At 39.6% G+C, this 13544-nt stretch overlaps 1 protein-coding gene across 1 annotated transcript; it reads left to right on the top strand.

Moving 5' to 3' along the window:
* Positions 1-2360: 2360 nt before the first annotated feature.
* LOC142750715 (olfactory receptor 11L1-like) lies at positions 2361-3290 on the top strand. Its single transcript, XM_075859702.1, has one exon. The coding sequence runs from the start codon at positions 2361-2363 to the stop codon at positions 3288-3290; it is 930 nt and encodes a 309-aa protein (XP_075715817.1).
* The last annotated feature ends 10254 nt before the right edge of the window (positions 3291-13544 follow it).

Consider the following 13544-nt stretch of genomic DNA (forward strand, 5'->3'; position numbering starts at 1 on the left):
GGAATTAATATTTGTCTATTACTTAATTTCTGTTTTTGGGTTATCTCATGCACTGTGGTATTTAAGGCTGCACTCACACATGCAGTTTTTAAAGCATTTTTTTTTAGCCGAACACAGAGGATCCTATAAAAACAGACAAAATATAAATTAATCGTTTACTTTTAAACCCTTTTGATTCCACAACTGTTTTGGCTATACGTATAAATACAAAATTGCCCCAAAAACTGTGTGTGAATCTAGTCCTAGAGCCTCATTTTGGCATTGTTTTTTAAATATTACTGTTGGGATCATATATATATATACAGTGCTGTGAAAAGATTTTAGGCAGTTGTGGAAAATGATGCAAAGTAAGAATGCTTAAAAACAGAAGTGTTAATAGTTTTTTTTTTTATCAATTAACAAAATGCTAAGTGAATTAACAGAAGATAAATCTAAATCAAATCAATCTTTGGGGTGACCACCCTTTGCCTTCAAAGCATAAATTCTTCTAGGGACACTTGCACACTCTTTTTGAAGCAACTCGGCAGTGAGGTTGTTCCAAACGTCTTGGAGAAATAAGCACAGATCTTCTATGGATGTTGCTTCCTCAAATCCTTCTGTCTCTTCATGTAATCCCAAACAGACTGGATGATGTTGAGGTCAGGACTCTGTGGGGGCCATATAATCACTTCCAGTTCTCCTTTTTCTTCTTTAAGCTGAATATTGTGCTTAATGACATTGGCAGGATGTTTCTGGCCTCCCTAATGGTACGCATGATGAATAAGTATCTGACTTTATTTCTCAGCATTGAGGACACCATTAATCCTGACCAAATCCCCATTTCCATTTGCTGAAATGCAGCCCAAAACTTGTAAGGCTCCTTCACTATGATTCACTATTACCTGCGGACACTCATTATTGTACCGCTCTCCAGCTCTTCAGCAAACAAACTGCCTTCTGTTATGGCCAAATATTTCACATTTTTACCTGGGTCCCACTGGTTCCTACCAGTTCTGAACAGATGGCACTGCTGGACATCTTCCAATTTCGAGTGGAATTAAGCATGATGTGTCTTTGATCTACTGTACTAAGTTTCCTTGGCTGACCAATGCGTCCACGGTTCCCAACGGTGCGTGTTTATTTGTGCTTCTTCAAAAGAGCTTGAACAGCACATCTTGAAACCCCAGTCTGCTTTGAAATATTTGCATGGGAGAGACCTTGCTGATGCAGTATAACTACCTTGTGTCTTGTTGCTGTGCTCAATCTTGCCATGGTGGACCTGTGACATGAAACTGTCTGCCACAACTTCACCTTTGTATCAGTGTTTGGCTATTCCTCACCCAGTTTTAAACCACTTACACCGCTGTTTATATTACAGTTAATAATCGTTTTTCAATCTAAATATGAAAATGAAAATCATTATCACCTGTTTGGTATAACTGGTTAATAATACACTTGACTATAATCCTACAAAATGTATGACTTTGTGCAAGTGTACCTAGAAGAATTGATGCTGTTTGGAAGGCAAAGTGTGGTCACAACAAATATTGATTTCATTTAGATTTCTCTTCTGTTCATTCACTTTGTATTAGTTTAATTAATTAATTTAACACTTCTATTTTTCAAGGCATTCTTTCTTTGCAGCATTTTTTCACAACTGCCTAAAACTTTTGCACATTACTGTATATAAAGCCAGCAATAACTTTATGTCAGAAATTTGTGCTACAGTCTCTCTTCTTTGGGATCGGACCAGATAGGCTAGCCTTCATTTGTCATGTGCTTCAATGAGTCTCGGACGTTCATGACCCTGTCGCAAGTCAATGGTTGTCCTTCTTCGGACCTCTTTTGGTAGGTTCTAACCACTGCATAATGAGAACACCCCACAAAATCTGCCATATTGGAAATGCTCTGACTAGTCATCTGGACATCACAATTTTGCCCTTTCATAGTCGCTTATTGGCTATTTTCTGTTCACTTGCTGCCTAATATAATGAATGTTATTCACTTCACCCCTCAGTAGTATTAATGTTATGGCTGATTAGAGCGAGCAAACTAAGACCCTGCCAGAAACTTTATCTCAAGGCAAAACAAGGATTGGGCATGATGAAATTGAACTTGACTTTTCCTAAATTCCCCCAAATAGGGACAGTGGGGACACCCCATATATATTATAATGTTGTGGGATCTAAAAAACATTAAACCAATGTGAACGGGTAACTTTACTTGTATCTGGTATTGAAGGTCATAATCAAGAGGAACAGACATGAACTCAAGTTGTGGGTTTATTATTTAAGGAATAAGGTATTTTAGTTTAATATAAATATAGGGATGTTGTATTCTGAATATCTGGACTTAACATGAGATCTACGTTATTGTTCTAAATGCAGGAGAAGAATCTGACTGAGGTGAGAGAGATTTTTTTCTTAGGATTTCAAGGCAGTCAATGTTTAAGATTTTTCCTGTTTGGTCTTTTCATTGTGATTTTTTGTTTTACAATATGTGGGAACCTCCTGATTATCACCCTGGTGTCCATCAGCAAGAACCTCCACACTCCAATGTACTTCTTCCTCACACAACTGTCCATCAGTGACATCTTGTTGACCTCAGATATTGTCCCCGAAATGCTCCACATTCTTCTGAATAATGGGGGGACCATCACTTTTACTGGTTGCATCGCTCAGTTCTATTTTTTCAGTTCTTCAGAACTGTTTGAGTGTTTTCTCCTCACAGTGATGTCTTATGACAGATATGTGGCCATCTGTAATCCCCTCCGTTACACCTCGATAATAACAAATGCATCATGTGTGAAACTGGTCGTCATCTGCTGGTTGTTGGGTTTTTCCTGTGCTTTCATTAACACTGTAATGATATTGACATTAACCTTTTGTGGACCAAATACAATTGACCATTTTTTCTGTGACCTTGTCCCCTTGCTGGAAATTGCTTGTTCTGATACCTTCATGGTCCATCTTGAAGTCTCCTTACTGGGAATACCTGCAGTCATCATGCCGACCATATTAATCATTGCATCTTATGTTAAAATTGCATCTGTCATCTTAAGGATTCCATCCAGTACTGGTAGACAGAAAGCCTTCTCCACCTGCAGCTCCCACCTCACTGTGGTCTCCATATTTTACTGCTCTCTGTTCACTGTCTATGTTGTCCCAACAAGAGGACAGATGTCGACCATCAGTAAGATCCTATCACTTCTTTATACTGTGCTTACCCCATTGATTAACCCCATTATATACAGTCTGAGAAATGCAGACATTAAGAAAGCTGTGCAGGAAACATTTCATAAAAATATCTAATGTGGCAATTGGCCTTAAATCAATGTGTTTAGGTTCCTCTTAAAACAAAAACATCCCCAGTTGCTCTTAATACAGAGTACTCATCATGAACAGTTCTTTATGATTTCATACAAGAAAGGCACAACAAATATACTATATGTTCTGTATTGTCAACAAGTTTCATCATTATCATATATAATACATTATTGCTGGGGTCTCCATCATGGATTGAAGCACTCATGATCTATGTTGATTATTAAAGAGGACCTATCAATAAGACATATAAGTTATACTGGATTTCTGACCTGAATAGCGCTGTCTCCCTGATTCACGTGCTGTTTTGCTTTTTTCTCTAGACACCTCTGATCCAGAGACATGCCCCAGTGTTGTGTTGGCTCTCTCTATGCTAATTTGCTGTAGTTAGCCAACAGGGCGTGAACTACCCTCAAGCTGCCTTGCGCTGATTGGTCAGCATCAGAGGCAGGGAAGCTAGCTCCACCCCATTGGCTAACTACAGCAAATTAGCATATAGGGAGCCAATGTAACAGTGGGCCATATCTCTGACACGAGGAGGTCTAGGAAAAAACCAACAGCGCTGGAGTGATGGAGACAGCACTAATCAGGTCAGTAAACCACTTTAACTTATATTGCCTAGTGACAGGTCCTCTTTAAGTTAGTGAAGAGGTTAAAAGTACAGTAGATGTTTACTGAGTTAGACCATATGCCTAATGACAGAGCCTATATGATGTCATGCAGATATGAGTCTCTACAGTTACCTACAAGAGAGTTTTAGCCACTCCATTTGCCATTGTATGGCATCAGCGTATGACATCATATTCCAGAAGCATTGTTCCTAGGGGAGAATACCTTTATAAAATAGAACCTAATAGCGCCTGACACAGTTTTATTTCCGTATTCTGTGTGAATTCAAAAATTTTCTTGAGAGAAAGTTGGAGACATGCAGAGGTACAGTGTAGCTCCATACATTTCTTGGCTGCAAAATTTCAGAACTACTCAGTCATCTACTCTAAAAAAGGACTAATATAAAGAGACACAGGTAAAACTGTTATATCATGACACGAAAAACAGAATCTACAATAACCGTACACATGTTAAATTACAAAATCCCGAAAGAAGATATAATACTAGCCTTACAATGGTGACTGAGAGGCATCTAATTAGCCAATAATGTAGTAATTGAGGCTGGCACTGTCTGTCATAGGTCACCAGGAAGCAGATGTATTAGAAGTGGTCATGCTCAGTGCAGCAAGTCGCTGTAATCTGAGTTGTATCATGACACTGACCAGGAAACTTGATTTTCTTTTTATTCAAAGTACAGAGCACAATATACAGTACTGTACAAAAGTTTTAAGCAGTTCTGGAAAAATGCTACAAAGTGTTAAAAGTTTTTTTTGTAACATTTAACAAAATACAAAGTGAATGAATAGAAGAGAAATCGAAATCAAATCAATATTTGGTGTGACCACCATTTGCCTTCAATACAGCATAATTTCTTCTAGTTAAACTTGCACAAAGTCATGGATTTTGTAGGATTATAGTCAGGTTTAACCCCTTCCCGCACCTTGACGTAACTGTATGTCAAGACGAGCAGTTAGTTAGCGGACCTTGACGTGCAGTTACGTCTGGAGTTTAACCGTTAACCGCATCGCGGTGCTACACCGCTGCTGCTGTTACCTGTGCAGGGTGTCTGCCCTGCTCTCCCTGTTTCTGATCAGTGACCCATCATCATTGATTTAGGCAAATAACCCCTCAGATGATTATACCATGTCAAATTTGTTTTCAGATGAATCTGTGATAAAAATACAGTGAAATCGATACTGCACTTATTTTATATTCATCGATAGATTTTCACGAAAAACCGGTCATTTAAAAAATCCACATCCAAACAGCTCTTGCATGCATGCCTAACACCTCTTCCTAAGCCCTTTTATGGGATACACTCAAAGAAGTGTTACAAACCCTCACAGGAGACTAGGGGGGACTGACTCACATTTGGGGGTCACTACCGCAACATGTCAAGAAATGCACTCTGGGTGCTATATGTGCCATATCTGCCAAATTTGTTGAGCAAACAATTGGGCAGTGCTAGAAGCATCCCAGCCTCTAAGGGCATGACCAGACATGGCGGAGTTCTGCATAAACTGTCCGCATCAATGCCGTTCAGAATCTGCGTTGCAGATTCTATTGCGGCTTTGCCTAAAATGGGCATTAAATTGATGCGGACTAGCCGTTGCGTATTGAGGTGAAAGTACTTCCCTTCTCTCTATCAGTGGAGGATAGAGAGAAGGGACAGCCCTTTCCCTAGTAAAAGTAAAATAAATTCATAGTTACCCGGCCGTTGTCTTGGTGATGCGGCCCTCTTTCAACATCCAGCCCGACCTCGATGGATGACGCAGCAGTCCTTGTGACCGCTGCAGCCTGTGATTGGCTGGAGCCATCACTTGCACTGAATCATCATCCCGGGAGGCTGGACTGGAGGAAGAAGCAGGGAGTTCTCGGTAAGTATGAACTTTTTTTACACGTCGATCTATATTGTGATCGGTGTTCACTGTCCAGGGTGCTGAAGCAGTTACTGCCGATCGCTTAACTTTTTCAGCACCCTGGATAGTGACTATCTCCTGACGTCGCCTAGCAACGCTCCCGTATTTACGGGTGCCCACACGTAGTCACCCGTAATTACGGGAGCCCCATAGACTATGTGTGACCAGAGGAAAGGGGAGAAGTGAATCCCCGAGCATTAATGACATATTAATGGAGCTCTAATATCATTCACTGGAATGGGAGGAGGGCTGCAGTAACGAGTCGTATGCTTCAGACTCCAAAGCATAGTGTTTTCCAAGAAAAGGAGGCTAATCACTACATGGGATATGTTTGTAGTAGTTTACTTTATAAATAATCCCAAATAAAGCTCGTAGATTTCAATAAAGGTTCAATATAATGTTTTTAGTAAATTCACCTCTTTTGCTGTTTTTCAAATTGCCTTTAAGTCAATTGGCCTTCATATTGAATGAGTTCTATTAGGTATTCCCTGCACACAATCTTCCGTCAGTAATCTTTAGGTTCCGTCACACAACTTTTATTGGGCAGGAATCTTGACATCGCCTGATACTTGTGAAGTGCAGAGATTTCTCAAGCTGCCGCATTGTCTTGCAGCGTCTGCATTGACACCTCTCAGTGTTTATCAATCGGCCCTCAGAATCTTTCTTTGTTTGGACCCCACTGAGGATCATTTTAAAACAGATCCAATTATCTCCCCCCACTGTGTCCTCATCCCAGTTGTGGCAGACAATAGACGAGCAATACACATAATAGTACAAAAGACACAACTCACATACAGACAGCAGAAATACAAACTAAAGTCATTATTTCAAATGATGGTGACTAGAAACTGCCAAGATGTCTCCCCCCGGAGGGGTATATAAGGGCTTGTCCTGGGGAGGATGGAGGATCTCCTGGATGTAGACTTTACTGAGAGCTGAAGCTGAGGCCGGCGCTCTGAGGAGTTTCCTGTGATTACCTGATTTAGGGGACTGTGTGCTGTCCCTGTGTGTAAGGCGATCTAGTCGGTCAGCATTGGATGCAATAAACGCTGTTGGAGTTGCCCTGTCATCACTGTCTCTGTTGATCGTGCATTAACCTAACAAACCCCATGACAGTTTGTAGGATTGGAAAGCTACAGAAAAGATGTAGATAAAATCTAATGATTTGGTGGAATAATCATTTGGAAGGTGAAGGATCTCTCATTTTTCAGACTGTGGAGATGAAGACTTGAGGATATCTGGTCTTGAGATGCCATGACTACAATTGAAGGACATGGGGAATTGTGACCAGACGGCTCTGAGACTGGTTTATCTTGGGAAAGACAAAACCAATCAACCAAAAAATGTAAAACAACCATCCAAGAGCAGATGGCCAAGGGCAGTGTTTTAAGCCAAGTACTCCCTATCCCAAATAAATCACATAGAGGCACCGCCGAGGATGTGACCGTACACCGCACTAAATATTAAAAGCATAGCCTTAGGACAGTGCAAACACCCCCTAGAGACATGGCATGCACCTCCTTGGGTACACGTACAGATGTAGCCATCTTTATCTTGACTCTGATAACTTGCTGCAGCGTGATATCATACAACAAAAGCCATTGAAAAAGTCAATATGAGATCTAGCCATTGTTTATTTAATGGGTTAAAAGTCAAGGTAAAGACGGCTCCATCTGCGTAGCACAGGTTGAGTAGACAGGGTCCAGGGTGTCTAGTGAAGCCAATACTGCTGATAAAAGATTAATTTACTGAGCAGTTTGGGGGAACAGAACTCTAAGAACTTATATAAAACATCAACTAATGCTAAAAAAATTTTTTAAATGGAACTAATCCTACAAAGAAATCCTATGTTTTGTGTATATGGTTTGGTGTTTGACCCTTGTACACACAGGTGCAGTTTTTTCATGCTATTAAATGTATTTTATTACCCAAAAAATTATTTGATTTTCAAAAAGGGAGAAGTAAGAGAGGAGATAAGTTACTGACGCAACTTATATAATGGCAGAACAGGTTTGAGGGACCAGGTTATAAAACACTTAGAAATGAACGTCACTCAAGACTATGAAGACGAGGTGGCCGAGTGGTTGAGGTGATAGACTATGAAGACGAGGGGCCGAGTGGTTGAGGTGATAGACTATGAAGACGAGGGGCCGAGTGGTTGAGGTGATAGACTATGAAGACGAGGGGCCGAGTGGTTGAGGTGATGGACTATAAGTCTGGTGTTCTCTGCGTCTGTGGGTTTGTAACCTGCTCTTGGCCGGACATTGTGACAACCTTACATAATGACAGAAACTGTGCACTTATATTACATGTATAATGGATTTTTTTATCGAAAAAATTTAGTAGGAATAAAAATAAAAAATGTAGAAAAAGGTGTCAGAAAATATGACAACAGGCCAGGCAAAATTTAGCACTTGGTTTGAAGGTAGACAAATATAAAATTTTCTTGAATAACTAAAATGTGACTGGATGGCATCATACATAGGTAATCCTGCATCACATCAAAAACATTGCATACCCGGCCGGAGTCAGAAGACATCTGTAGGTCATATATAACATAGACACCATCATCGGGGGATGATGGCACTGACTCATCTTCTCGGCCGGTGCCATGCATTTGTCGTATGGATACGGGAAAATGCGGGAAGCACTAGCTTTCCATGACATCCATACGGCAAATGTCGGGAAAGGGTTTAGGCCAAAACAGACTGAGTCCTTAAGGGGTTAACTAGCTTTGCCTCTCTGACTTTCAGCAGCAATAACTTTTTTTTATGTTTTCCTTTACGTGGCTGTATGAGGCCTTGTTATATGTGGGAGAAATTGTATTTTGTTTTTGTGCAGTTTGGAAGTAAAAAAAAAAAACACTGTATAAGTTGTATAATTCTTTTGTGAATATAGGAGAAAGTGATTCTCTACATCATATTTTTTGTTTATTTTTTATCCCGTTCACGTTTCAAGCTAAATAACCTGTTAAATTAACTCTTCAGGTTATTATGGTGGTGTAGATACCTAAGGGGAGTTTCCTTTGATCATCCTGTGGTCACAGACTGCAGCGATCATAGGGTTAAACAGCTGGGGTTGGAATGTTTTCCAATCCCAGTTGGGTTCAGGAGGCTGCTATAATTTCAGTAGCTGTAAATTACAGCTCCTGCTTAGAGGATGAGCTCACAGGAGCACTCATCAGCCTCTTCTACAGCGGCGCCAAAAGATGTAGCTGTAGACTAAGGACATGCACCGCCTGCCGTCAAAAGACGGTGGGCGGTCGTTAAGAGGTTAAACTGCAGATTATAAGAATCTGTTAGATTATCTCGGAACTATGGGGAAGAAGAGATCCAGTGGAGTAGAAGGAACCAGGTTCCAGTTCTTATTTCTAAAGGCTATTATTTTGGGACTTGATTGATTGATTGATTGATTGATTGATTGATTGATTGATTGATTGATTGATTGATTGATTGATTGATTGCTGGAAAATGCCTTCACTAATTTTGATAAATCTCCCTAAATGTCTCTGGAAAGACTTCATATAAGAGAACAAAAGCGCATAAAAATTGGAGCAGCAACCAATCACATCTCTGCTTTTTTATCTAATCTGAAATAAAAATAATACTAATAATATAATAATAATAATAATAATAATAATAACAACAATACTAATAATCATGATAATAATAATAATAATACTAATAATATAATAATAATCATGATAATAATAATAATAATAATAATAATAATATAACAATACTAAGAATCATAATAATAATAATAATAATAATAATAATAATAATAGTAATAATAATATAATAATAATAATAATAATAATAATATAATAATAATAATATAACAATACTAAGAATCATAATAATAATAATAATAATAATAATAATAATAATAGTAATAATAATATAATAATAATATAATAATAATAATAGTAATAATAATAATAATAATAATAATAATAAAATAATAATAATAATAACAATACTAAGAATCATGATAATAATACTAAAAATAGTAATAATAATAGAGAATCTACTGCACATTAAAATGAAATGGATAAAGTTACTCCTAGTGTACTCACAGTATGGCTTGTAAATAGGGTGGGCATTATTTGGTGTTCTCTAGGGTCTCATTAAGCCCATCGGGGGAGAGACTGTGGTATTTGAAAATCCAGAAAGATTCTCTGTTTTTTAGTAATGAGAATCTATTGCTGCCATCCATTGTAATTTGTTCCAATGGGGTTATTTTGACATTGAATTGACCCCCATGGTGTTGACGTAGATGTCTGGACACACTATGTTTTAAAAAAAGATTATGAGTGTTCGACTTATGTTTACTGATCCAAGTCCTCAACATTTGTTTATGCGCCCTATATACTGTAACCGGCAACTAAACTCCAGTAAGTGCACCACATAACTGGAGGAACGATTCAACAATTTTTTTATCGGGAACATTTCCCCATATATATTGCATTGTGATTAGTGGCGTAACTTCCGCCGAAGCAGCCGTATGGCGTTATCTACAGGGGGGGCTGTATGGCGTTCTCTACAGAGGGGGCTGTATGGAGCTATCTACAGAGGGGGCTGTATGGCGTTATCTACAGGGGGGGCTGTATGGTGTTATCTACAGGGGATGCATGGCGTTATCTACAGAGGGGGGGCTGTATGCCGTTATCTACAGGGGGGCTGTATGCCGTTATCTACAGGGGGGCTGTATGCCGTTATCTACAGGGGGCTGTATGGCGTTATCTACAGGGGGCTGTATGGCATTATCTACAGGGGGATGTATGGCGTTATCTACAGGGGGGACTCTGTATGGCATTATCTACAGAGGGTGGCTGTATGGCGTTATCTACAGGGGGATGTATGGCATTATCTACTGGGAGGGCTGTATTGCGTTATCTACAGGGGGCTGTATGGCATTATCTACAGGGGGCTGTATGGCGTTATCTACAGGGGGGACTCTGTATGGCATTATCTACAGAGGGTGGCTGTATGGCGTTATCTACAGGGGGATGTATGGCATTATCTACTGGGAGGGCTGTATTGCGTTATCTACAGGGGGCTGTATGGCGTTCTCTACAGGGGGGGCTGTAGGGCGTTATCTACAGGGGGGCTGTATGGCGTTCTCTACAGGGGGGGCTGTAGGGCGTTATCTACAGGGGGGCTGTAAAAAAGGCACTATCTACAAGGGGGGGGTTGTGTTACACCCAGGGGAGGGGGGGCCCCAGTCAAAAGTTTGCTATGGGACCCAGTCTTTCCTAGTTACGCCCCTGATTGTGATGTCAGTTGTCTGTGTTGGATATTGGCACAGCACTGGCATCGAGCAACATTGCACCTATAGGACCTACTATCTTAGGGAGAAAACTGATCTCAGTCTCATCCTTTGGGATATTTTCTCTACTCGGGGCAATGAAAATGTTGATATTCCGGGAGAGAGGAAAAGGCACATGTACAAAATTGTGCACGGCCAAAGTAATAAGAAAGGGATACAAAAAAACGGGAATGAAAAGACCAAACTTTATTATACACTACATGCAAAATATGAAACCATTTAAAAAACAGAAAGAATCAGCACAAACAGGAAGCAAAGCACAGACCGAAATTTCAAATAGGATCCCGAATGGGAGAATATGAATAGAATACAATAGCCGTATAAATGTATTATGTGCAACTAGTGAACCTGGAGGGGAACTACATGCTGAACCACACAAGAATATAAAGTGCAAGATAATATCTATGCCCCAATGAGAGGAGACTATAGCCACATAAATAGGAAAAATGACATATATATATTAGCTTGGTGAACTGATCTGCAATAGGTGGGCACAGCACTGACCACTCGCCGTCACAAGCAGCGCGGTCCTCGGCACAAAGAGCGGATGCTACTGGATCTAAAGAGAAATGATCATGATAGAGAACATTCATACATGACCCAAATAGGCTGTGGGATAAGGACAGACGGCCCACATGGGGACACTTTAATCTTGGGCAATTTTGGAATGGGTTTGGCTAATGAAATTCAATAAATGTTAAATATTTTGATGTGTTTCCCATTGCTTATATAGCCCCATTATACTCCCAGGGGCATCACTGTAGGGGCATAGGTTGCAGTTGAGACAATGGCCTTGAACGCCCCAAAAGTCACTCTGACCCATATGAGGTTTCAACGAGCTATAAATGATACATGAAAGTTCAGCCCCAGATTTTCAAGTTACAATTCTGCATAATCCTGACAGCAACTCACTTCATAGAAAACACCATTTTACTGTTCAGTGTCACACACTGGAGCCATCCACGCAATCACGTCGGAGAACATAACCACCACATATAGATGCTGTCCCCGGTCGGAATTTACCTGTAGACCACAATGGTGCAAGGGGTCTCCTACTTTTTTTTGTTTTTAGTAATTATTTTAAGCTAGATTTAGGTTTGGTAAAGCAGGAGTCAACTTCACATCTATCTATGGAGCTACATATACAATGTAATTACTTCTATTATCAAAATTTCTACTTTTCTCACCAGGATGGATCTGATAATGGAGCACAATAGCAGTGAATCCCCATGATTTTTTTACGGTGTCCACTGTGCGGGTTAAATAATGTTATATTGTAATAGTTTGGACTTTTACGGATGTGGTGATACCATTTATGTATTTTTTTTTCCCCCATAGCTTTAAGTGGAAGATGAGAAAATGCTTTTTTATGAACTTTTAACTTTTCTATATATTATTATTTTTTTGTTATTTAACTGTGTTTAACTTTTTTTATTAGTACCCCTTGGGGACTTAATTCAGCGATTGCTTGTCCGACATACTGCAATACTAATGTAATGCAGTACATTGTGATTGTGAAAGGATCCCATGAAGCCCCTCATAGGAGTTCAAAAATGGCAGTCCTGGGGGCCTTCATTAGACCCTCAGGCTTACATGACATCCATCGGCACCCCGATATCGCATCGTGGGTGGGGCGATGGAATGTCAGATGGGGCCGTCCCCCTCTTTCTAACAACGTATATGTCACAGTAACTATTGACCTTGGCATCTAATGAGCTAAATAAGTGTGATCCCGCTCATTACACTGAAGTGTCAGCTGTAATATATAGCCGACGCACTCATTCTATGGTGTCCGCTCCATACTATATATACAGCGGATGACGGGAAGAGGTTAGGCCTTTCCAGAGGCAGAGCTTAATAGTATAGTACAGTTAAAGTCAATAATTTAAATTCATAAGTATTTTGTAGCGTATTGCAGAAGCAATCTATAGATTGCAGGGTAAAGGCTACAGGGGGGACGACAAAAAAAAATTTCTAATTTTTGAAAATATAACAAAATAAAAAGAACTACAAATTTTTTCCTTTTTTAATTTTTCCCATTAAATAAATTAAATAATGAAAAAAGGATACATAATTGGTATTGCCTCGTCCATATGAGCAAACCTCAAAATAGTCACAGTCCCAAAACCCTATAGTCCACATCTTCATCTCTCCTCATCTCTTTTTATGCTACCTGCCAATGGGTAACACATTTTATATTATTTCTGTATGAACTTCAGCTTTCTTCATTGAATACAAGATAAAGAATATTTATACCACAAACACCACCTAGACACCATGTATGTACATATATCATAATTATAGATGACTAGAACACACAGAATGTTTCTGGATTGTTTCTTGTACGGCTTTCATAATATCCCTATTCCTCAGACTGTATATA

This window comes from Rhinoderma darwinii, chromosome 3 (genome assembly GCF_050947455.1).
Source record: "Rhinoderma darwinii isolate aRhiDar2 chromosome 3, aRhiDar2.hap1, whole genome shotgun sequence".
Classification (NCBI taxonomy): Eukaryota; Metazoa; Chordata; class Amphibia; order Anura; family Rhinodermatidae; genus Rhinoderma; species Rhinoderma darwinii.